The following is a 27784-nucleotide window of genomic DNA, read 5'->3' as shown; positions in this document are numbered from 1 at the left end:
GGGACGGCACACGCTTCAGTGAAAATAACACCATGAGAATACAAGAGAAATATTTTTTTATTTAAAAGATATTTCTTAAAATTCACTTTATAAATAACAATCCTCAATTTAACTTGAAACATAATTATTGTAATAAAGAGTTATTTTCTCGTATTTTATATAAATTTCACTTCGTTGTGGTTAAGGAAGTATAATGTTTCAATTCAGTTTTTTTCTTAAATTCTTTCTATTGCCATTACGATTTTCATGATCTTAAAATAAAATTAATGACTATAAATTCCCAAATATCTTTTCACAGTAGCGTTTTTGTTTCATATTATTATAATCTTAAATTTTTGCAGTAAGTAATTGTAGGGATTTTTAATATATACAGAATAGCTATAAAGCTGGAGGGTAGTTTACCTGACTCTTTGTATGCCACTGTTTAAAAGTTAATGAACATAAATATTGATCAAACAATTCTCTAATTTGACTTTGCTTTATTTCCAGGCACATCCATGATGTTGGGGAATTGAAATGCAGCAAAGAAAGTGACTGGGTCTACATCGAAGGAAATCTTATTAAATTTAACCAAAGTATTGTAAAAAAAAGAGGCAAGATAAAGTGTGAATTGCATTATGTACTGAGAGTGGATGAATACAACACAGCCAAAAGTAAAGCAGTTCATCTCGCATCAGATACAGGTCGGGTTTTCCTAGAACATGACTTCTTTCACATAAAATGTAGCTCTCAGGATGGAAAACACTGGAAAAACTTGATGGCAGGCATTGCAAAAGACAAAGCAGCTGTAAAACGTGCTAAAGCAGCCAAACCACCTCCCAACTGGATGAATCTTAATGTTTTCATGTTTGGCTTGGATTCAATGTCCAGGCTTCATTTTATGCGCAAGTTGCCTAAAACTTACAAATACTTGACTGAAGTTTTAAAAGCTTCTGTTCTGAAAGGCTATAATATTGTTGGCGATGGGACACCACAGGCAATTATACCAATTCTGACAGGATTTGCAGAACCAGAACTTCCTGAAACAAGAAAAAGAATGAGCAATGCTCAGCATGTCAATGTTTATCCTTTTGCCTGGAAGAATTTCAGTGCAAATGGTTATGTTACTGCTTACGGAGAGGATGGACCATCCACTGGCACTTTTAACTACAGGTTGAAAGGATTCAAAGAACCTCCTACTGATCACTATTTGAGATCGTTTTATTTGGAAGTTGACAAGGTTTGGAAAGATCATGCTAAGTTTTGCCTGGGTGATAAGCCTCGGCATGTAGTAAGTTGAAATAAATTTTTTTAACATCTAAGAATTTACCCATGAGTTCTTAACTAGTTATATTGTTATGTTCAAAGGAAGTACTGCCGACCGGCCTGTGTAGGGGGCAGGGAACTGTCCTTGAATCAGAAAGGTCCTGGGTTCGAATCCCGGGCAAGGCATGGATGTTTCTTTCTCTCTCTCTCTGTGTTCTATGTCCTTTCTAATTTGTGTGTGTGAATGTGACCCGCCCTATAAACGAGATTGTGGTTGTGTGAATGGTGTGGCAGAAGTCGAATTTTTGGCCATAGATGGCGCCACTGAAAAGCAAGAACAATCGCACCCTCTCTGCCTAAACAGGCAAATTAATGCACTTTTTCTTCCAAACAATAACAAATGCTATGATAAAATTTTCAAAGTTTTACTTTCAATTATGTAGTTATTGATTTTAATTTAGAAGGAAATTAGATTTTTAAAATTAAAACTTTAGTTGTAAGAAATGTGAAGAAAAGAAAATATTAAATCATACTTTTCCACCCCCAAAATATAAGAAATCATTTCAATAAATATATACATTTAGTTAGTGTGAATTATGTGATTAACAAATTATTTGCATTGATAAAATGTTTTTCTTTGAAATTAAATTATATATGTAAAAGTGATTCTTTTAGCACTGCTTTACAAATGTCTATGCTAGAAGGGTTTGCAGTTGCATCGTTGGTTTTCTTAAATTAACTTAAGAAAGAACTGCCTATAAATTTTTATAAAAAGTACTTGGAATTACAGTTGAACTCATTTATTATAAGCCATGATTTCACGAAAAACTTTTTAATAAATTGTCAATTTAATATTTAAAAGTATATATAAAACTCAGTTGATAAAAGCCTAACTTGAAATAAATGAGGAATTTCATTCCCTTTTAAAGGATTTTAAGACATTCTTTTAGTTAAAAATATTTAAAGTAGGTTGGTAATAAATAGAGCCCGGATTTTAATGACCTAAAAAGTCTCAACTAATGCCCTTAAAAAGTGCAAAAAATGCTCTAAAAAGGCGATAATTGCGTTATGACATGACTTAAATAAAGTAAAAATATTGAACTAAAACAATGTTTTACTCTTTAAAATTATTTTGAGTCATTTAAAAAAATATAAAGTAATGCAGTACTTGTTCTACGTTCATTAAAGTTAGAAAAATATGTTTTATATTCTAAAATAACAGAAAAAAAGGATATTGACTCCAAAACATTTTCTAATTGTATAGAAACTTTAATGAATATAACAACTTCCATCTCATAATATTACTAAATATCAGAATTACATTGGATTATTAAATGTTTTTTGATATTTTGAAATGTAAATGAGCAACTGTTGTCTGAAGGTAAATTTTTATTCCTGGAGAAGAAAATTTCCTAGAAAATTGTAATGTTCTAAATACAAATCTGAGAAAATGGGAAAGCTGTAACAAAGAATTACTTCTAAAGATTTTATGTCAATCAATAACATAATGGCATGCAGGTAGTATTGAGAGTTACAATATGAAATGTAAAATTATAAGACAAATATTGCATTTCATGTAATAAAAATGCCCCTAAAAAGTAATGAAAATTGGAAAAAACAAAACAAAAACTTAAAAAATGCTTTAAAATGCAAAATACGCTCCAAAATTTATGAAAAAATGCCAATGTCATCACAATCCGGGCCTTAGTAATTAAGAAAAATAATGCTAAGTCTCTCGTATTCTCTGCCATGAATCACACAACCAGTTGAAGGAAAAGGGTTAGAGTTCAATAATGGTTGTTAAAACTGTTTGGTAGTAACAGAAATTTTTGTAATTTAAACCATCGAAAATTTCTTATAGCTCTTGCTGTTTCTATTGAAGTTACTGCATACAGAGGCTCCTGCCAGATGTTTGCAAAACTTAGAATCTAACAATAAATGAGGAAAAGCAATCGAACCTCCATCATCCACTTTTTAAGACATTTGAGTTAGCTGGGAAATCACTAACTATTCTAAAAGACAGTTATATATGTATGTATTTTGTGTACAGCAAAAAATTGGCAACAAAAATCTCATATTCTTTTCCTTTAAGCTGTTAAATGCTTCCTCATTGATTTTTGTAGCTTTTATTTTTAATAGTTTAGGTTTGCAATTAAAAAGCAATTTAATTTAAGGAGCAAAAAGCCCTTGTCTCTGTATTCTCCTTATGAATTTATTCCACTGTATAAATTTATTAATCTTAACTTTAGACTAATTTTTTCTCAAAAAGTATCTTGATCCCATTATAATATAAAAAAAGTATTATAATATAGTAATGCAGTATAGTAATATAACATATATATTCTTAAAAAAAATGAGAAAGAGAAGTAGAAATTTTAATACAAATAATGCATTTTTCATTTGTAAAACTGTTTTATAACTGAGTGAACATGTAATATCTAAGCATTCTTTACAAAACAAATTATTTTACAACAAGAGTGCATATATTGAAACCTAATATTTAAAATAAATTTCACAGAACAGGTAATAAGTTTTTGAAATTATTGTAAGTAGTATATGTTCATTCATTCATTTAAGAAAAAGAAATATTCAAACTTATTAAAAAATTTTGTCAAAAATTGACTTTTTTTTTGAGTTCATTTATAAATTAATTTTTGGGAAATTCCATTCTAGATTATGACGCAGTGGCTAAAAACTTTTTACGATACTTACACTGAGGTTCCAAAATTTGGATTTGTGTTTCATTCTGAACTAAGCCACGATGACTATAATTTGGTCCAGCATGCTGATGGAGATTTGGAATATTTCCTGAAAGGGTTACAATCAAGTGGAATCCTTAACAGTTCTTTGTTAATAGTGTTCACTGATCATGGGAACAGGTACTAAAATATTTTATTCATTATTATTATTTTCTGATGAATGAAAATTCTAATAATGTTTGTAAATTATTCAAACTTTATTCTATAGGAACAGGAGCTAAATATTTTGAAATCATTTTGGCATGATCTCTAATGTATATTCCATAAATTTTAAAGTTAATAAAAAAATTCAAAGGGCATATGCCAATCCCTTTTCATTGCATCCCTAGCTAAATTGAAATTATTTCCATAATTATCTCAAAATTAGAGTGAGCCTGCTTGGGGTTAATATGTATTTCTTTATATTGTAATCCAAATAGTATTGGCTAAAACACAGGGCTCGAAAAACCTCCCGTCCGCCCGTCCTCGGCGGTCAAAAATTCCCCGCGGACAACGAATTTCTCGAGTTCTACGTCTGCGCGGACGGCCATTTTCCCGTTAATGTTGGTGATACATTTTCAATTTTTGTTATCTTACAAAAGTCTAGCGCCTCACTTCTAAAATGACCCTCTAATCTAGAAATATAGCAACATACCGCACATGGTGGAATTGATGTTTTCTCTGTCTCCCATACTGCAGCGGTTGAAAGGGACTTTTCAGCAATAAACTTACAAAAAAAAAAACATTACGTACAAGAAGCGTTAAACGCAATTATGAACATCTACCTAAATGGAAAACCCCTTTCAGAATTTTGTGCAGAAACCTCTGTAAATCACTAGCTTGATTGTGGAACTGGCAAACGTCATATTTGATTCATTTAAAAAACGCAGTACCCTCGGATAAATTGACATTTGTCATTTAAATTATTTCATAAAAGAAATAAATTACTTCATAAAAGAAATACTAGGTTCCTATTAGTAACCTAGTATTCCTTTTATTACTGTATAATGCAATCCTAGTAACAATTCATTGTGCAATTTATATAAATGTTTGTAATAAATAAGAGAAAATTATATTTTTATTTATTTAGAAGCGACGGGTTAGTTTCAAAGGAGGACGAGTACATTGTTGGACAAGCCGTCCTCGGGGACGGGTAAAAGTTATGAGTTTTTTCGAGCCCTGCTAAAACATAAAACTTTTAGTCTCCTTTTTTTTTCCACACATTCTAACAAAACTTATTTTTCTTTGTTTACAAGTGTATAAAACATATGAATAGTCTGCTTTTCTTCATGGTTTGACATTAAATATTTAATTATAATAAATGTTTGTTTCGTATGCTAAATTTATTTTTATGCTTTTGTGTAAAAGATAATTTTTTTTTCTCACTATCCTTACATAGTTGTCAACTCTACTGAATTTAGTTCCTCATTGTTTTAATGTAAAATTCTTCTGATTTTTGAAAATGATTAAATTTATATTTTTTTCTTCATAAAATCAACTGGATGTTTTTTCTCTTTTTGTTTGCAGCTATGTCCTTTTTCGACATTTTTTTTTTAACTGAATAAACACTATCAGGGTGCGTAGCATTTTTTAAAAGTGCTTATTTTTGATTTACATTTTTCAAAAGCAATTAAAGGTGCCTTTTTTATTCAGGGTTTGTCAAAAGTGCTTAATTTTCTATCTTTCAAAAAGATATTTTTTCTCTGTGGTGTCGTTCTAAATTACAAAAAATGAGTGATTTTCAAGATTTTCTCGGCAATATTAATCAGAAATTATTTACTTAATCATGAGTAGGTAAAATTTTTGAAAATTGTTTTTGAATTTTTTGTTTATAAATTAAGAACTTTAAACGATAAGAAATTTTTTTTATTACTGCAGAGATCCTAATTATGATTTTTTTTGGGGGAAGTGATTAAAAATATTTTGTGAGTGCTTAAAAAGTACTTATTTTTTATTGAAAAATCTGGCTATGCACCCTGACAATGGTTGTTTAGTATAATTGTTTAGAAAAACTGTAAACATGAATGCCATTCTTTATTTGGGTTTAAGTTTGTTTTAAGCTCTTCCGAGATACTGCATAAAATTATGTACTAAGTGATCTAATCTTGACTGCAGGTTTTCTGCCATTCGTGAAACCCAGCAAGGAAAACAAGAAGAGAGACTTCCATTCTTCTCCATAACTGTACCATCATGGGTTGAGAAGCAATACCCAAAAATGGTTAAGAATCTAAAGATTAACGAAAACAGATTAGTAACTCCTTTTGATATTTATTCTACGTTGATGACTATTCTTGATCCAGATATACCAGAAGAAGGCGATATTTCCAGCAGGAGCATAAGTGTCTTTTCTGAAATTCCACAAGAAGTGAGTTCTTTTTATGTTTTATTAAAACGCAGAATATCACTCTTATAACCAGCTGTGTGCACACTAGTAAAAATAAATTAAATTTGCTATAATTTTTAAATTCAAAGATAAGAATTACAAGTGACAACAATGATTGATTGTTTAGAGTAATTAAAATTAATTTATCATTAACAGGCATGAAATTAAGAAAGAAACAAATAAAACAAAAATGCCTGTAAATACCTATAAACTCAAATAATAATTAATAAATAAAAAAAAAGCCTGTAAAACTGTTTTACACTAAAAGAGCACATTTAAATTAATTACATACTTATTTCAAGTTTAGAAAGTATAAAAAATTGCCTGCATTAACAATCAATTATACATCAGAAAACAAAGTTACACAATTTGTAATCATGTCTTGACTGAAAAAAAAGGTTGTATTTTATGAAAATGTATGTTCTTTTTAACTTAAGGAATCCATTTTAAACAAATTTCTAAGTTAAGTTTTAGCTAGGGCAATTTTTTAAAACATAATTTTACTTCACTCTTTTTTTTAAGTGATCAAACCCCTGAGCAAGATGTTTCAGAAATTTTTCTGCCACACTCTTACTATGAGGAAAAACAACTTTTATAAGGAGGGAAACAGTTTTGTGAAGGCTTTAGTTTAAAGTTTGGAAAAAGACTGGACTTGTTTATACAAGGCCTGATAATCTACTATGGAAAATTCATAAAAGTATGTTTCAATAGAGGATAGGCAAAATCCATCCAATGAGGTGACACAGGCTTAAATCCCAGCAGTGGTTGGTTAATATTGTGGTCTATCGTTGTTGGTAATCTGTGGTTCCAGCTCGCACTGTCACCACAGAGCTGGCGTTAAACATCCTCAGTGGTAGACGGATTATGGGTTAGTTCCATCAAAAAATTCTCCACGAAAGGTAGTTAGTTCAAATGCTTAAACCAGGAGTTCCCTTGTCTTCTGGGTTGGATTCAAAATTATAAGACAACTGAGTTGAACATTATTAACTTAGAATTGGGTCAGCTGTTAACGCCGGTTATAAATAAAAATTTAATGCTTTAAAAAGTCAATGTTTTACAATGTGACCCTCACATTGTTAGAAAAACCCTCATTTCCTACTGCATTTTTTTTTTTCTGTAGCTTGATCTGAAACATCCATTGCCATTCAAATGAAATATTTTTATTTCAAGATGATATACTTCTAGAATTGGTTTTTAAACTTAATTCTATTTTTTTTAAAATTATATCAGGACATATTATATATTTTTTTTATTTCAATTATATTATTCAATTATATAAATTGATGTAATTTTTTCATATCTATTAAAAAAATTTATATCAATTTTTTTTATATAAATTTTATTTGAACCTTTGATTTTTACATGGTGAAACACTCACCCATCTAGAATTAAAAAGGAGAAAAATTATCCCTCAAACCTCAGTTTTCTGATACGAGAGCGAGGGAATTGGTCTGAACAATATAAATAAAGTGTGAACATTTGGATGCAGTAAAAATGTAAATATCAAAACCTCAGTGGGTTAATTAATATGTGTTAATTGTGATTTTGTTACTTTTATCAATGCTTCTTTAAAAACCATAAAAAATTTTTCTCTCTCCAGAGAACTTGTTCTATGGCAAACATAGAACCCCATTGGTGTGCCTGTTTATCATGGGTGAGAGTATCCTTAGAAGATCCTGTCGTGAATGAAGTGGGAAAGGCAGTTATAGATTACATGAACAAACTCACCGAAGTGCAGCGTGACAAGTGTGAGATTCTTCACCTAAAAGAAGTAACACGCATCGAAAAATTACAACCCAACAAAGCACTTTTGAAATTTAAAAAGAATGCTGACAAAGATGGCTTTGTTGGCGAGTTTTCTGATGACACAAAACTGACTGAAGTAGTCTATCAAGTGCAGCTACGTGCATCACCAAGCAATGGCATATTTGAAGCCTCTCTGATGCACAGCAAAACGAAAAACTTATTCTCAATTAAAGAACACGAACTAAGCCGGATAAATATGTATGGTAACCAAGAACATTGTATACATGACACATATCCAGAACTAAGAAAGTATTGTTACTGTAAAGTTCAACTATGATGAAACTTAAATCAGTAGCTGACATTTCAAAGGAACAATTTCTAAGTGTTTTATTTATTTTTTTTTGGCCCTCCAACTCCCTTGCCCCCCAATGTGTGATAAAATTATTGGGGTTATTTGTTCAATGTCTTTCACTTGATTGTACTTAAATTTTTATACCCACTTAATTTAAAATTCAAATTGCTTATTCTCAAAAATAAGGTTTCATCTCTACTTTATTGAAATAGGAAGGGAGTTAATATTTTGAAATTTTTTATTGTTGTAACATAAAGTGCTGTTATTCAAACTTCTTATTATTCTACATCCCTGTTTTTTTTTACCCTGTTATGTGTTAGAGTAGTAAGAGTTTAATTTATGGAACTCTTTATAATTGATGATGTATATTTTATGGTAATATTCTTATTAATATGAAGCAATGTTTCCCAGTTTTTTTTTTAAAAATTTGACGTTAAATTCTTTTATCTTGAAAGCTATGATAAGTTTCGCATTATAATCATAATAATACAAAGTTAATCTTAGAGCAAAAAACGAAAGACAAATAACAATTTTAAATTTGCATATTTTCTAACAAAAGAATGACGGCTTTCTGTTTGGAAACGTGGCTCACTAGTGAGGGAACACAGGATTTAAATATAAACTCATTCATTCATGATACAATTGGTAGATTTATTTATTTTAATATATTTTTTATTAATCTTTTAGTTAATTTTTTAGCTTTCTTGATACTTAAACACAAAATTCATGCCCACCTAGTCATTTTATTTAAAAATTTAAATTTTTTTTTCTTGTCATATTTTACTTTTTTCTCTATATTTCAAGAGAGAAAAATGAAGTCATAATTGCCATATTTGCTTCAACTGCTTATGTTTTTGTTGAAACATTTAAGTTTTTTGTTCTTAAATATTATCACATAAAAGTTCTTTAAAAAACTGTAATTTGCTTCTTACAATCTTGTAATTTGCTTATAATTAGCATCCGGAATATGAAATATATTCAACTTTTGGTTCATTTCAGTATTAAACTTGTACTTATGCATTGTACTGAGTATATGAAATGTATGAGCTTGTTAAGCAGTATTACTATGGTACTTATCAATGTTAAAATATTACTTAAGATGCTAATAAGAAATTTAATTTTTCTTGATTTAGATCATTAGATCATAGTTAATACACAAAAGTTAAGAAAAGGAATGGTAAAATCATATACCAATAAACTAAAATATTTATTTATCAACAAATGCAAAATATCTTTTATCACATCAACCAGACTCAGAAAATCATAAAGAAAAGAAAGAGCTAAGCTATATTTTTGTAAATATAAAAAAAAATATATCAATTTATTATTAAAATCATTGGTTTAAAATTCTAAGTAGCAAATCTGAATATATTTTAGTTTAAATATATATAAAATATTTTATGAATATATTTTAGTATCCCATTTGAAGAGCTGTATGGATGGAGGTTCTAAATGAAAATATTGGTAAATTACCTTTAAAGATTATATATTGGTAATAGACTGTCTTGCTTTTATTTATAATCTGTAATTTCTGGTCAAGCTTTTATCAGATCTGGCAAAATTTATAAATGCTTAGAGTTATAACAGTTTTTATTTGTTGCTTTAAGATAGGTTTCTATATATTTACATGTTACCAAATACATTTGGAACCTTTTTTCAGTTCGAAAATACCCAAATTATACCTTCATCCACTGAAATCTGTGACTTGTTAATGTTATAAGGTTAAATGAGACCAAAATAAGCTCTTTTTGCGAGAAACCTTAATTTTTCGAAAATATGACTTAAAACCTTCATCCTCTAAGCTCTCAATTTATTCAAGAATTTATTTATTCATCCTCTAAGCTCTTATTTAACAACTGATCAATTAGTTTATACTTAAAGAAACTTTTATGCTCATTATTAAAGCTTGTAAATAATTGGGCAGTATATTTAAATAAGGCAGCTGCTGTAAAAATTATTGAATTTTATACATTTTCACTCTGCATTGTAAACTTTAATCCATTATAACGCTATTTGTCTAGTACTTTATTAAGTTATTCACAACCAGTTTTTTTTTTCATTTTTTTAAAAACTTGAACATTAGCATTGTTTTTTTTAATTGTTTTTTTTTACCATTTAAGTACTTTAGTTTTTAACAGCATTATCTTAGCCATATTTAATGTAGTTATGTTTTTGTTGTACATTAAAGTTTCATGTTGTTTAGTCTTTCTTTCTTTACATTTCTTTCATGTATCACCAACTTCTATAACACAAGTTTATAGATATCATTTCAAAACCTATTCCGCTTTTATAATTTCAATTAAGAGAAAAAAATACTTCATTACCTTCAACTTAATGTAAATCTCAATGGCTTTTAAAGCCATGAACATATTTTTGATCACCAAAAATTGAACTTATTAACTAACTTTTCTTGAAATATTTTATAAAAAATTTTTTGGAGTGGTAATAAGAAAGAGATTTGCTATTTTAAAAAAAGTTGCTAGAATCATCTATTCCTAAAGAAGCAGTTGTGTGCAAAAATAAGATCTGCCTATTTAATTAAAAAAGAAAGCTTGCTGTGTACAACAATGTTGCAATGTTACAAAATTGAAAAGGAAATAATTCATATAGTAACTCAGAGCCTTTCAAGAATGGTGGAATAAAAACTTTTGAGCTTATTTTTAACAGTAATACAGTTGAAGATCTTAATAATGCCATCCTTAAAACGAGAGTGTTTGTATTTCGTAAAATTTTGAGTTCACACACCATTAAACTACCTATTGAACATGGCAACAGTAGTCTGGAACAGATGAATATATTGATACTTTAAAATAATTTTAATAACAAAAAGTTTAAAACATAAAAATATGTACTTGAGTATTTATTATTGCAGATAAAAAATGAAAATTATCACAAGCTTTAGTACCAGCAGCTTTATCAATTATGGTTTGCTTATGAGGTTGCAAGGTTAGTGCAGTTTTAGGAGAATTTCATTATACAAACTTAATTATTATAGTTATCTTTTTCACTACCTGGTTTTCAATTACTCACTTTAAGTTTTGAAAAAACAAAGATTCAGCTGACAAGGATAAGTGAAATAAATCCATGGAAGATGAAATTCAGATGATGAAAAATCATCGGAAGCAGATGGGTGTATAGATTATTCTGGGATTCAAAGATTTATTCTGGGTGTGGACTAAAATTTTGGTTCAAATTTTTGAATGCTTTAAACAGTTAATTAAACACACCAAAAAAATGAACATTGATTTACATTCTACATAACAGTGAACAATTTTCAGATGAATATTGCATAATGGTAACCATATTTTAATGTAAAAGGGTTGAAAATAAAATTAAAAATTTTGATTAGCTAGCAGGTATAAAAAATGAACTAACAGATTGAAAATGGGAAATCACATTTAACAAGCTAATTTAATTAACTGCATGACACAATGACTGTTTTAATATGCACAACATCTGTTTTATGCTTATTCTTTGAACTTGACAATAGTTCACAAAAATGTAAAGAATGATTTGAGTTATTTTATAATTTAAAATTTTAGGAGCAAAACAAGTAGAATTCAATCAATTTTAATGCAGCTAAATTTGTATAAATTTATTTCAATACAGAAAAAGAATTATTGTGATAATAAAATTTTTTCAATTTTTTTTATCTCTTTTTATATAAATAGATTCCTTAATATCCCTATTGGCCCTATAATAACCCTATTGGCTTTTGTTCAGTATTATTTGTTTTCGCTTTTCTTTTGATCTTTGCCAGTTATAGTTAGATTTTATAAGCTATTTTGCGAGTTCTGTACAGTTCGGATGCATTTGGCTCTTGGGCCATAAAAGTATTAATTTAATTCATGACAGTGAAAAGTTTGTATCTTATCTAAAAAAATATTAAATAGCTTTGTAAAAGTTAATTATATAAAATAACATAAATAGCTTTTATATAATATTTGATATACTTAAACTGTTTTTGAAAAAAGTAACTTCAACAAAATGGTTTGTCTGAATTATTTTCAGTTTAATTCTTTTAATCAGGATCATATTATGTAATTTGCATGGTTGGATATACTTAAAAACATATGGAAAACAAATTTTTTTCTTTAATTAGTTATTTGAGTTTAAATAAATAAAATTTTGAATTTAAATAATTTTAAAATTAGATTTAGGGCATAGTAAAACTTCAAAAATGTGATCTATTATTTCATATGTGGATTATAATATTTTATATAATATAGATATCCAAAGAAAAAGTTGTAGATTATTGTTATGTCAGGAAAAAAAAAAAAAGGTAGAAGTACAGCCTCTCTGTTATTCCCAACAACTTTTGTGAATACTGTTTATGCTATTTAATAAATGTTAAGATGCACGAATTAATGTAAAAGATGTTATAGAGTGTGGCAGTTTAGTTCCAGAAAAATAAATAAAATAAAATGATGAACAAAATAAAATTACATGCATTAGTACAATGCTCTAAATTTCAATTCTCAGATAGGAATAATGAAATAATTGTATAAATTTAAAAGACAAAATAGACCATTTCACAACTGACTTTTGAAAAATTAGAAGCTAAAAACGAAGTGAAAGTTGAAGATGCTTCTTTCTCAATTGTAATACTACCTCAGAAGAAACATTTGAATAGTAAAAAGTAATTATTTTAAGTACGTTTTTGACCTTTACAACAAAATATTACATTTACTTCTAAGATCTACCTTAATTTTTGAAGAACATACCTTCTAATTTAAGAAAGAATTGAATAATCATGTTTTATACATTAAAAAAAATATATATATTAACTACATCCACTGGCACTGACTGTTTTTTTTATGTAAGTTGAAGGAGTACCTAGCTATTATATTTAGTGTTAAAGTATATAAAATTTTATTTATTTTAAGTAGCATAAATGTGAAATTTCCTGAGAAAAGAAAGTTATTCACTTCCAAAATTAAAGTTTTAGAACAATTATAATTTTACTGGGGAAACTAGGTTCCAGTCAATTATGAATTTTTTACACTCACTTTCAATTTAAGAAACAATCAAATCATTAAGTTACACATCTTTGACATTAAATGTATTGACTCAAGCCAAATGAATGTTCTTCGACAGAAGATAAAAAATTTATTTTTACATTCTGAAAGTTAGTAATTTTTTTTTTTGAAAAAAAGGTGAGAATTTAATTTTATAAGCATAGTGTTAAAAAATTTTATGTAAAATGAAATCAAATAATGAATGTTTTATGTATTACTGGCAATAAAATACTGGTTACCGAAATTAAAGTTTGAAACTAACCGTCAATTTATTTTATTACAGTTATTGGGGAAAAAAGAAGGATTAAACAGACCTAGGACAGCAATTAATGATTTTCTGAAAAAACCTACAAAATATCTAAATAAAAGTGAAGGAAACATTGAAAAAAAAAACATTCTGTTTATCTCAATGCTCCAAAATTCTTTATAAGATAATTGTGGTTAAATTTCATCAGGATTTCTAATAAACGATGTAATAATTCATTCCAATGAATTAGTTTAAAAAAAATTTGTAAATTATGAAATTGTATGTTAATTATCATCAATTAAAAAACATTGAGAGAAAAATAGAAAAAACTGTTTGTAAAGTTAATGACTAACTTGACTATAACAAAAATGGAAAAAGCAATGCATGGTTTAAGGTCTACGTATCAAAATATAGTAAATGACTGATCGTCTAACATTCAATTAACCATAAAATCAAGAACAGTTTTCCAAGTTTTCTCAGCATAGTTGTCTGTAAATGACTACAAAATTTTAAATGAAATTTGAGATAATTTATTATCAATTTTTACATCCAATTATCCGATTTACTAAATTCTATGTATTATGAAAAAATATACCTAAAATATCAGCGTATTGTAGTAAATCTTCCACTGGGATTAAAGATGAACTTACAGTAATCAGATCTAAAACAGATAAAGTCAGTCATTCGATGCATTTATTTTAAAATAAAATCAAACAAATTCTACCAAAATAAATAAAATTTTTCAATTTGATCAAACTAATAATAAAATTACTACATTATGTTCTTAATGTATTACAACTATGTTTCCTTTAAATATCTTCCCTGTGTTTTATAAATTGCTAAAATTTTGAAAGATCCATTGTCAAGATTGAAGTTACTTTATTTTCAAACTTAAAAAGATATAATATTTTACTTTTTTAGATGCATAACATTTTAAAGAAATAAAATAAAGGAATTCTTTATATAATAAATAATATAAAGAAATTTTCTTTACTTAAAATACTGCTATAGTATTATTTAATAATAATAATCAGTGGATGGGCTGACAAATATATAACAGCAAATGATGAACCACTCTTACTGGAAAAGAAATAAATTCATTCTAACTATAAAATATCATGTCTTTGGCTACCTTAAATAACTATTATTTTTTTAATGCTGCTATTTTGAAATATTTTTTTCATAATTATACTTCTATTTATATATATATAAAGATTTAAATTTTACTATTTATGCTATATGACTAATTAAATCAATCATTACATACTCAAAATTCAAAATAAATTTACTTTAATATTTAAAATACTACAATTAGTTAGTAAAAAAAAATTTTTCATGAATTGTATATTAAATGAAATTATTTTAAAATTGATTCCTATTTATATTAATAAAACAACCAAATTTTATTGAAAATAAGGCTATATTTAATAGTGAAAATATAATTTTATTATAAATTAGATAAATATTAAAAATTTTTAATGTGTAATACATAAATGAAACTGTAGAGTCGTATAAAATGTATCAGTTAATTTCATTTGCAAAAAAATTGGTTTTGTTTTTATTATTCGCTCAAATAGTTTATTATTTAGCCAAACTAATCATTTATTTGGCTAATTACAGATTAGTAGAAAATATTTGTTGTATACATAATGAGTATAAATTTGAAAAATTTTAAAATATGTACTTCAAAAAAAAATATTAATATTAATAAAATAAGGATTTTCAATGAAAAATTACTACAAATAATTAAAATATGCTTAAGAGAATGCTGCTTTAATAAAAAAAACAAATAGATAATTTTGGTACATAATTTTCCCTAAGAAAACTAAAAATACTCACACAATTCTTTTGGCAATAATAATAAAAAAAAACTATGGTTTTAGAAAAACTTAACTGAAAAAACTAATTACAAAGATTCTACCTTAACAAAATTTAAGTAGTAATTATATTAACTATATTTGTTATAGTTTACATAAGCTAGGATAGAAATATTTAATTATAAGAAGAATTTTTAGAGCAATTGCATTTACCTTAGCAACGATGAAATTCACAGTGTTGTGCTTTCAAGAAAAAACCGACTTCTTCCATTTTAAAGATAGAAAAAAAGGAGAAATGAAAGAAATTAAAAATGATCAAAATAGTTTTAAATTAAAACTATTAAAAGAAAAGTTTTTATAATTATTTAAGTATCTATTTTCATATTAGTATTTATTTTAGTACATATTATAAAGAATTTTAAAATCTGTGCAACTTATTACAGATATTTATTTTGAATTCATATTTATGTTGTTCTTATTTTCCTATATAAATATGTACACTTACAGCTAGAAAAATTACATGTATTTATATTATTTTTAGCTTATTGAATATCCAGTTTAAATATAAGAATTATTTAAAGAAAAAAAATTAATGAGTAAAATATTAATTAAAAAAATATTATGTTGTTAAAATTTTTCTCAAGTGATAAAATTTTTATTGCAATTTTTTTCAATACTGATGCATTTTTTATTCATTTTAGATATTAAGTTTGTATATAATTAATTTTCTTAGTTTAAAAAATTATACTATTTGACAATAATTTCGTTAAATTATAAATTTCTCCTTAAAATTAAAACAGTAATAATTCTTAATCAGAATAAAACTATCAAAATGTATACATAAAAAAAAACTTTATAACAACATGTTACACCATTGAAAATTTACAAGCTTTTTTTAATGATATATTATGTTATGATCAAAATTTTTTTTAAATTGTGCATATAATTAATCATTGTATAATTAATAAAAAAAAAGTAAATTAGTAAGTCTCAAAGAAGCAAAATATTTACATCTAGGGCCTGAGCACAAAATAAATCTAAGTCAAGTCTTATCAGGGTCTACGCTCAAATTAGGAGAATAAAAATAAAAACTTTTAAGCATGGCATTATGAAAAATTTCATAACAGTAAAAAGAGCTAAATAAAATATTACATATGAAGGATTTGGTGCAATAAAATGATAAGCCACATTGTCAATTGTTTTCAAAAAAGTACCTTTGGTGAAAAACACAGTGATTTCCATATGGGCAATAAAAATATTCTGTGTAATATAATTCAAAAACTTGTAATGTGCCAAACTGTAAACAATATTAACGATATTTTGATATAAAATATCAAAATTTAAAAAGCATGGCATTTCACAATATTGCTGAAAATCCTTCATAGAAAAAAAAAACTTTTTAACATCAAAAAGTTTGATATAAAAACAAAATAAGGAAATTTTTAATAAAGCAAAAAATGTAATTTTTATTTATAAATAGAGAAATATGTTACAAGCAAAGAAAAAAAGTGTATGTCTTATAAGATCTCCACAACAAATAAATACATGTACTCAATTAAAAGTAAATTATTACTCAGAATGTTAGAATCTTTTCTTATAGTGAACAAAATAAATGAATAAAACACCTTAATAAGCCTTTTTTGTGAATTCCTTGGAATATCTACAATATGTAGATAACTATAAGTTACATAATTATTTAACCTCCTTAATCACAAATTAAGCATTTTTATTTATTTACCTTTTAGTAAGCAAAATTAAATGAGAATTTAATGTATTAAAATAGAATATAATATTTAGTGACTAAGCTTGCAGTAATAAAAACCAAGTTTCTCAGCATATGCTATTTAATTCTTGACTTTTAAATGTAAAATATCCATTAAGCCTGCATTTTTATTTCAAATGACATTTTCTCCTTTTATTTAGATTTGAATAAACGATGATTGTTCAACATCTTTTATATAATGAACTTAATATAACATTAAACTTTTAGAATAATAGTTTTTAAAAACATAATAGAAGTGAATTTTCGTGACACATAAAATGGAAATGAGTTTTGTTGCACGCAGAAAAGTAAAAGTTGGCATATTCACATCCCTAATATGTTATTTATGCCTGCACGTATCTTGAGGGGTGAAAAAAGATCAGTTTTGCTTTATTAAAGTTTTTGATAATTGATTTAAGAATATTTTATCCTATTTTTCTTTTACAGTATCATAGATACATTGTTAGCCGTCATTTAAAAAGGGGTAAGTAAATGGAATTTGGTTAAAAGTTAAAATACATCTGAGAAAATTGAATTCTCTAGTGTGAATCTGAATAAATAGCAAGTCAACTGAAAAGATTTTATTTTGGTTTACTCACTTTTAGTAACAAACTAATAATAAAATTACAAATCATTTTCTAAAACAGCATCAGAACAGTGAAAGGTAAAAGCATTAGATTATGCATGTCAGCAACAATTCAAAAACTAGCTACATAAAAATAAATAACTTAACACAAAAATAAATAATTAAATATATAATAAAAACATTACATTAATAAATGTGGCATCTAATAGGATATAATAACATTATGACTTTATTTTTCAAAGCTGACAACTTTTAATGAAGATTTTTCCCACAGAAGCTGTCCTAAAGCAAGAATTTTAATGTAAAAAGATTTAAATTAAATCTATTAAGCCACAAATTAAATTATAGGACAAATTAATTTTACAAAAAGTGTAAAAGTTGGTAGGTACGTAATTATATATTGAAATCAAAGTAAACATTCCACGCTTTTCAAAATATTATACTGTTTTCCACTGTTGCACAAGGTTAAAATATTTGGAAAATATTAACTTTTTGTCCACCTCTAGAAGAACGTTTCAATTTTAACACCTGGATAACCAGTTTGGTATATTTTATTAAGTTTTGCCGTCTCTGCAAACAGATATTTCTAGCTAAAGAGGGTATTGTTTTGTAACATGATATTAGTATTGAATGTAAATCTCCATTCAATAATGCGAGAAGTGATTGTTGACAATATAAAGCAATTCGATTACAAAGTCATTGAACTTTAAAATCTGGTTAAGAAAAAGTGTTATAACACATTCATGATTCGTGTGATATTATGGGAAAAATGCTTCAAAGTAAATTATTAGTAAAGTTTTTCAGATAAATATAAATTAATACTGTACATAAAAATAAATATGAATTATTCGTTCAAAAAAAATCAGTCAACAAATTATGTATGTCTTATAAATTACGAAATTTAAACAATATTACACAATAAATTGAAATAGCTTTTGAATCAGTTACATAGAAAAAAGAAGTCATAACTTACAAGAAATACAAATACATGTTGAATCACATGATCTGTGCCAAAAAACCATCTTATTTGGAAACTCACATTATTCTAAGCACTGATTAAAGTTTACTAGCATTGCCATCTTTCTACAAAACAAAGTTCAAAGCCTATTTTAGAAAACTCATTATTTACAATGTAATAAATACTTATGAAAAATTAATACTTTAAGTCGACAAAATTAAATTACAAAGATAGGTTGAAAACTAATGCACATATGCTTGAAGAGAGCAGAAAAATTATCTTAATTAACAGACATGTGGAAGTAATATTTTCTCTTTATATGCATACACCCTGAGGCAGAATTTTTGTGGGACTTTCTGCAACAAACCTTTCTAGCACTATTATCTTTCTGCAAGATATTTTTAATAAATACAAATATACATGTTATTAATTAAATTTATAGTAACATAAACGTTGTATTTACAAAAAAAAACCTATTAGGATATATAATAAAATTTTAGGTATTTTTTTTAAAAGTATAAGTAATATTTTTATTCAAATATCATGGGAGATATCCTCACATTTTGTAAAAGGAAAACACACTAATTATTTCTTTTTCTAAATTTTGTAAATCATCATATAAAAAAATAAATAATTACTAATCGTAAAATCCGTGAAAGAAAAGATAACCAAAATTCTTTCATTTTTATTTTTCTCAAATAAGAATAAAAACAATCACGAGCACTTCTTCCCCTCTGATGAGTGAAAAAGGCATCTTTTGAATATAATTGAGAAGGAAAAAAAAACTTTCAAACATTTCTGCAGAAAAGAAATTTTTTGCTTCAATATTCTTCATTTTTCTCAAATAAGAATCGAAAAATTACGAACATTTCGTTCCACTCCGATGGGCGTAAAAGACATCTTTTAAATATAATTTTAGAGAAAAAGAAATCGAAAATTTTTGCAGAAAAAAAAACCAAAAAATTTTACTTTCGAAAGGAAAATCCTTTCTGCAAGAACTTTGTGTAACGTTCTGCGACAATGTCGCCGTGATTCTGCCACGGGGTGCATACAGAGGTTTGAAATTGCTGTGTTCTGCAAGTGTATATTGAGATTCGGAAGTATGGATAAGTGATCAGGTGCTATGTCACATCAATGCGAGTAAGAATTGGAATAATCACAGAAAAAGTTACTTATGAGATTCATTGTTGTTTAAAGGTTGTCTATGTCGATGATGCTACGGATAAATACACTGTAAACTGAAGAGTAACAAAATTTTGTGATTTCTATCCTTAGAAAAGCCACAATTGTGGATGAAACATGCAGTAAGTATGTCCCATCAGTGCCATTCACTGCAAACTCGTTGATGACATTATTTAAAATATCCAGCAAATAACTCAACACAAAAAAAGTGTATTACAACTCAGATTGGAATCTTCATTATAGAACTATTGGGATACAACATAATCTGTGCGCAATGGTGGAGGGATGAACTCGGACATTGAGGGGGATGGATACAGTTGTCTGTCAAGTACTAGATTCGAAAAAAGTAACAAGAAATTTTCTGTGAGAGAATGAAAAAGAAATGTTACAAGTCAATAAATTGTGTACCTAAACATACTTATGCTATTTGTTTCTGTTCATTTTCTACAAACATGTGCGCATTATTTTTCAGTTTACTAGAATGATACATGAGATATTATCTCCTCAAACTAAAAATTGGAAAATATTTATGAATAGAGTGAGATAAGCCCCAGACATGTATGGCTGTTGTTAATAATAAAAACAGGATATTCCACTTTAATGTAGGTGTGATGGTCCATTCTATCTTTGAGAAATGAACAAACGACATGCTTACGCTACAGTAAAAAGTCCTATTCTCATAATGCATCATAAACCATGATTAATGCTCGTGGCTTATCTTCTGGACTTACTATAGTCTGTCTATATAAATAACTCCTCTCACCACAAAGTCTAAGGTCATCTGCTGTTATGAAAATAAGAAACAGCACATTTTAAAGAGACCAAATAGAGGCATTGAAATAGGCCAAAGAAAAATTATTCCCTTTCCCTTGCTAATCAAAAATAAAACCTGTTCTAAATATTGACCCAACACCTTTACTTGAAATAGTTAAAAAACCTCATAATCACTGCCCCCGCTCGAGAAGAATGGTGAGGTTAGGTCCTTACTAAACAGACTATATTTTAAGCTGATAAAATAAAAACATAGTATTACTACATTTTTACTTATTTCTTTTTTTAAATGTTTTATTACATAATATACTCTTTCACTTTACAAAAATTAAAACAATTATTTTTACTAAGTAATGAGATAAATATATTTAAAACATATATATTAAAACAATTAATTAATGTAAACCTGACAGCCTAGTATTTATAATAACTCATTTAAAATGTTCTTATTACTAAAGAAAAAATAGAAATGAAAAATTCAATGCTAACTTCAAAAATGATTACAAACTGAAAATTAAATAATTTAATCATTTTTAAATAGTTAAAACAAATAAAATCATTGTACATATAACATAACCCAATACAAATAATATAGCAAATAATAATCTGAACAAATCATGTAGTTTAAATTTTTTTTTATTTATTAAAAGCAACAACAAAAAAGAATGGATGAGATGTAAAATGTTAATTATTGTAAATCTATATCTACATAAAAAATCTAATATTAGGCAGATGAGAAAAATGTTAAACATTGATCACTGACTTTCAGTATCGTTAAGTAATTTGCCAATTTAATACTACTTTGTTTTTGCAACCCAGTCCTTTTGTGATACAAACAATCATTGATAAAAACATCTAAAGTCAAAGTATTTTAAGAAAACACTCACACTTATTCTAGAGTCCAAATCTTAAGTCTTATGTAAGTAAAAGAATTTCAAATGGAAACTTGAGTCACATGGAATCGACCTGGAAAAAAACATACATACATATATTACTAATATAAATATTTATAAAATAAGAAAAACTGGATATAAAATTAAGAAATGATTATAAAAAAAATTTTATTACTATTTTTCTGCCTTTGGTTTTTTTAGTAGAAAAAAAATGACTACTGATTCTTGTTTTTAAAGAAATAATTTTTTCCTTTCAAAACTCCTGTCTATTTTATTCACTTCCGCAGCCTTTGCCTTTTCTTCGAATTTCAAATTCTTGACACGCATTAGCATACAATGAGCTAGCTTAACTCATTTCAAATTATTATTTATTTATTATTTCTTTCTACTTTTCTAAATCAATCAGTAGATTCTTCTAGCAAATTTTTAGCTGCTTCTTCGATTGTATCTTTTTCTTCAATTCCTACAGAGACCCTACCTCTCAATAGGGTTTCTTTATTTTTTGCAATTATTCTTCCATGTTTCTTTCTTTTTCTCATTCATTTTCTTTTTATTTTTGCTCTCTTCCATGTACGCCAGGGCTCGAAAAACTGCCCATCCTCGGTGGTTCAAAATTCCCCGCTGACAACAAATTTCTCGAATCCAACGTCTGCGCGGACGGCCGTTTTCCCGTTAATGTTCGTGATATATTTTCAATTTTTGTTATCTTACAAGAGTCTAGCTCGTCACTTCTAAAATGACCCTCTAATCTCGAAATACAGCAACATACTGTGCACGGTGGAATTGATGTTTTCTCTGTCTGGGAGTAGGTACTGCAGCGGTTGAAAGGGGCTTTTCAGCAATGAACTTACAAAAAAAGACATTACGCTAAACAAGAAGCGTCAACCGCAATTATGAACATCTACCTAAATGAAAAACCTCTTTCAGGCTTCTGTGATGAAACCTCTGTAAATCATTGGTTTGATTGTGGAACTGGCAAACGTCGTATTTGATTCATTTAAAAAAAGCAGTATCATCGGATAAATTGACCTGATAATTGACAGATAACTTGACCTTTGTTATTTAAATAATTTCATTAAAGAAATAAATTATTTCATTAAAGAAATACTAGGTTTTACTATTAGAAACCTAGTATTTCTTTTGTTACCATATAATGTTATCCTAGTATTTGTAATCCTAGTAACTACTAATTCATTGTGCAATTTATATAATTGTTAGTAATAAATAAGAGAAAATTATATTTGTATTTATTTAGAAGAGACGGATTAGTTCCAAAGGATAATGGGTAAAATTTCTGAGTTTTTTCGAGCCCTGATGTAGGCTGCATTTTATTATTATTTTGACGAGCTTGTAATTCATATTTAATCAATTTATTAGTCATTGGCGCAAGACGAGGAGAGTGAAAGCACTATTTAAAAGCATCTTTCAATGATCGAAACAGTATTCAAATATCTTTCTATAACTGTAGTTTGATCTTCACTTTGAAACTGAAAATCTCCACTCTACACCTGCATCATCAAGCAAAAGAGTGAGAGAAGCTTTGACAATTGTTTAATCCTTAAAAGTGTCTTTCTCGGAAATATGGAAATGCCAATAGATATCAATATTGAAATTTTTATCCAATTGCAGCAATTTTTACTCATCAAATAAAATATTTTCAGGAACATTAAAAGGCATCGCTTTATGAATATTTTTGAAATTTTAAAGAAATGAAACGAAATGTTTTATAAAATGAGGTATTTTTATTTAGAGATAAAGTTAGAAACAAAAATCAGGTGGTGGCACATTCAAATATATTATTAATAATAATGGGTTAGCCAGAACAACAAAAATGAAGATAAGTAGGCAATGGAGTTGCTCATTCATTTCCGCCAATATCACATATTCAGCAACTTTTCATGTTAGCCTCTGTTGTTATAAAGTATTCAATTAAATGCAGCTACATATAAGGAACTCAAAGAGCACAGTGATTGAGCTTACTTGCTGTGGGGCATCAAATACGCTAATAAACGGAAAGGGGACATAAAATATTGTGTCCCCTGGGACTCTCATTTCTCCATCAAGGAAAAAAAAAGCAGATTGACGTAGAAAAATGCAACAAAACTTTTAAATCAAAAATATAAAATAAAATCTTATTTCTCTTCAATCTATGTTATAAATTAAATTCACTCAGAATTTAACATATGAAACAGTTACTACAATCAAATTTTTAATTTTCATTTCAAATCTGTAGCAACAAGAAGTATTTTTTATTAGATACAAATATTTTCAAAAATGTATTGAAAATATGCTATTATTCAATTATATATCTTGGAGGAACACAATTTCCTATTTGTTGTCAATTTTAAGTTATGCTTAAGTTCCTTAATGTATAATACATTAATATACATTCAATGTATAATACACAATGTATAATACCTATATACTATTCAATTTTCAGTATATATACTATAATGTTTCATCCTGTCTGTAGCGAAACATTTTTTAAAAATATAGAATGGGCATTGTGAATTATTACGCAAATTCAAAACACAATTGAGATTTTCAGAAAATATGACCTGATTTTGAGTTTTTTTAAAGACAACTGATATGGAAATTTTAGTTTTATTTCTTTGTTGAATTATAACTGCATCTATTACTAATTGCATTTTCAATAAAATCATATCGTAGAATTAAACTGATTTAAGCAAATTCAGAAAAAGGCAATATAAGAAAATAACATTTAAAATAATAAGCAGCTAAAACCAAATTCGTCTTATTTTAACATTTTAGAAAGTCAGAACCACAAAAAAAAAAAAAAAAAAAAAAANGCAGCTCCATCTCAATGGGAAAAAAAAAAAAACAACAAAAAAAAAACACATAGAATTTCTAAAGATATCTAAGTTATAAAAACAGCACTTCATGAGGGGACACACTGTCTGCCAACGCACAGGAGCCTTTACGTCGTCAGTGGTATTACCAAAAACCGACAGTGCCCCAAGGCCACACAATGGATGAACTAAATATGAAAAAGCAATTAAAAATTCAAAAGTTGAAAAGCAAATGCAATGAAAAATTAATGATACACAAACACAAGTCAAAAGTACTCAGAATAAGAACATAGCATAGAACACAGCATTTCTTAACATCAAAATTACTACTTATGTATGACATTAAAATGGGAAATTGTAATTTAAAATAGGATTCGCTTTTAGTAAAAAAAGATTCAGAAACTCGGATTGTGGGTTACTAAAAAAGCACAATTTTCAAATTATGGTGAGATCAATGGCGCACATATTATTAGTTACACTTCAGATAATCTTCATATAGGAATCAGAAAAAGTAAGCCATTTACCAAGGAATGAGGCTCGATTTCCAGTGTCCTGAATTTAACATGTTTGCAAAATGACAGCTTATATAAACCTTTTTACTAAAAATCTATGAAAAGGTGATCACTTTATGAAAAAGATGAGAAAGGTGACTGAGTCCTCACCTACAATAGAAGAAGAAAAAATCTTAAATTATGGTTAAATTAAATAAATTTTAACAAATTGCTCTAATTAAATGTAATGCTAAAAATGGCTTAAGCTTTCTAGAAGGGGAAGAAAAAAAACATACATTGCATTGAAAAATATAGAAATTCACAAAAAACTCCAAACTAAATTTTTATATTAAGATTCTGTTTTTTTCTTGTTGAAAGTTGATTTAAACTTTTCTTTATTAAAAAAAAGTTTAAAACACTTAAAGCTAAAAGGATTATTTTTTATATTTTATTTTATAACTGGCATTGAACAGCCAACATAATTCTAAGTTTACGATCATCAATGTTCAAATCCTACCCTTGTAATTTTGAAGATAAAGAATTCTTGGGATGAGCATTGGAACTAACATACCTGCTTGTAGGTTATTTTGATGGAACTAACTCGCATTTGCGTTACATGGAGTAGAAAACCACAGAAACCTCCTACACTCAGTGCAAGTTGGGAGTAGAATTTGTATCAGCCACCTACCACGAGGAATTGAACCTTGATCAGTTTATTGGGTGGTGAACGATCTGTCTCCTGAGCTCTAAAGGGATTATTTAAAAAAAAAATATTGTTAAGCAAGTGTTATAACAGAGTACAAGGAATATGCTTTGAATATCATGAAACATTCACTTGAATGCAGCCTTTTTAAACAACCTAGTTCATACTTTCAATATGATGGCATATTTACTTGGTAATTTTTTAAAATACTTTGTAAGAAAAAAAATATAATAGTACAGATTAAAACTTAATAATAACATTCCACTCAGGATTTTTAAAAATACAAGGACCATTCTCACTGTCAACAATGAACCACATTATAAAAATTGCAACAATCAGATACTCAATTTTCCTTTTTCAAAAAATTTCCCTTTCACTGAATAGTTATACAATAAAAACTACTAGGGAAAAAAAAAACTACTAAAATTTTCATTTTAAAAATTTCTTTTTAAAATTTTACTGTTTAAATCTGATATTATTCTTTTACACGAAAAAGAGAAGAAAAGAAGTTTCTCTGATAATGATCTGCGGCAGAATAATTGCCACGTCTCGGAAACTCTTAGGCAGCAGCCTATGAGAAACTAAAAAAAATACATCTCAGAAGAGGACCATCTCAAAAGGCATAATTCTTATCCACCCTCAAGGTATACCTCTGTGCGTGTTTTTTTAAATTTTTTTTTTTTAAGTTTATGTGTGCAAGTTAAAAATCCATTTTGTTACTTGGTGATTGCAGTTGGCACTACAAATCAGGATCCAGAAATATACGAACATTAAATAATCTAACAACATTATATAATCTAACTTCTTACGGTAGATCTCTGACTTTACAAATGACTATTTAAAAAATATAGAATCAGAGGAATAAAGATTCTTCATTGTTATATCATTAATAATCTTAAATTAGGTTTCATTTTCGACAGTAAAAGTTGCAATCCTTGTGCTGTATCTAATTTACTTATGAATTTGCTTTTGGTGTATATACATAAGTATCATTAGAGAAACATAATTTTTTATTAGTGAATTTAGTTATTTCATTTTGATTTGAAAAGCACAATAGGAAATACTAAAGCAATATTTTACAAATGCTTGTTCTTTATATAATTTGTTTAATTTATTGTTATTCGGAAAAAAAAATGCCATTCCTATTACACTAGCATTTGATGCGAAATAATTTCATAAAGTCAAACCGAAAGATTATATGAATCATGAATTATAGGTGGGATCTAAATAGAATCAGATGTTGTAAAATCATAATGGATCATAAAAAGCACTATGACACGGAACGTCTTTAACTTTTTCACGGAACCCTCCACCCCCCAGGGTTCCGCAGAAACCACTTGGGAGCCGCTGCTTTAACCTGTATGATATCTGAAAACATATTAAATATATAGAAGTTCTTTCCAGCTTCAAATTATCCATTTTCTGCTGTGGTAAACACAGGTCAAAATAAACTCTTCTTCTGTTTTCGTACTGGTTGTTTCAACGGAACCCCCCTCCCAGGGTTCCTCAGAAAGCCATTTGGGAACCGCTGCTCTAACCTGTATGATATCTGAAAACACATTAAATATATAGAAGTTCTTGCCAGCTTCAAATTATCCATTTTCAGCTGTGGTAAACACAGGTCAAAATAAACTCTTTTTCTGTTGTCGTATTGGTTGTTTCCTGTCCATTTTCTCATTAGTCATATTTCGTTTTCTAAAATAAGTTTTTTTACTATTTCAAATTGAAAGCGGTCTATGAGATCCGTATATAAAAAACAAACAAAAACTGTAGGTAGTTGACTGTTGGTAGAGCTTTACCGGCAATGTAAAAACTAGCTTATAGCTTCTGTTGGAAAAAGTTGGGAAAATAGAAACTAGTGATTTAGCGTCATCTAGCTATCGATTTGTGAACCATTTTAGTGTGAAGGCTAATGTCATTTCTAAGGTGACTAAACATTCCTTAATCTTGAGAACAATCCTCAAATATTTACGTTTTCCCTCCAAAAATGTAAAATTTTTCGAGAATAGATGTTTTTAAATTTTAATATATGTGCTCAAATGTTCTCGAATCTTTCGAAAACATCGTTTTGCTGCAAAATAT

At 27.3% G+C, this 27784-nt stretch overlaps 1 protein-coding gene and 1 long non-coding RNA gene across 7 annotated transcripts in view; one reads left to right on the top strand and one right to left on the bottom strand.

Moving 5' to 3' along the window:
* LOC107437563 (uncharacterized) overlaps window positions 1-10669 on the top strand; it is a 62694-nt gene extending 52025 nt beyond the window's left edge. For all 5 annotated transcript variants that reach the window (XM_071178654.1, XM_071178651.1, XM_071178652.1 and 2 more), the window contains exons 3-6: window positions 490-1270; window positions 3919-4124; window positions 6099-6348; window positions 7967-10669. In XM_071178654.1, coding sequence (XP_071034755.1) covers window positions 490-1270; window positions 3919-4124; window positions 6099-6348; window positions 7967-8449 — 1720 coding nt within the window. In that variant the 3' untranslated portion in view covers window positions 8450-10669. The remainder of the gene's footprint in view (window positions 1-489; window positions 1271-3918; window positions 4125-6098; window positions 6349-7966) is intronic.
* LOC122270276 (uncharacterized) lies at window positions 40-27609 on the bottom strand. Of its 2 annotated transcripts, none has more exons than XR_011636409.1 (7): window positions 27060-27609; window positions 25571-25745; window positions 25033-25170; window positions 21693-21771; window positions 18868-18977; window positions 14325-14390; window positions 40-6411 (listed from the first exon to the last, which is right to left on the bottom strand). It is a non-coding gene; the product is annotated as an uncharacterized lncRNA (long non-coding RNA). The 2 variants fall into 2 exon arrangements; XR_006225711.2 differs by having other exon boundaries at window positions 27285-27596.
* Between the last annotated feature and the right edge of the window lie 175 nt (window positions 27610-27784).

Source organism: Parasteatoda tepidariorum, chromosome 3 (assembly GCF_043381705.1).
Source record: "Parasteatoda tepidariorum isolate YZ-2023 chromosome 3, CAS_Ptep_4.0, whole genome shotgun sequence".
NCBI classification, from domain to species: Eukaryota; Metazoa; Arthropoda; class Arachnida; order Araneae; family Theridiidae; genus Parasteatoda; species Parasteatoda tepidariorum.
Note: the sequence above shows the minus strand (reverse complement) of the source record. Positions and strands in the feature narration are given on the sequence as shown.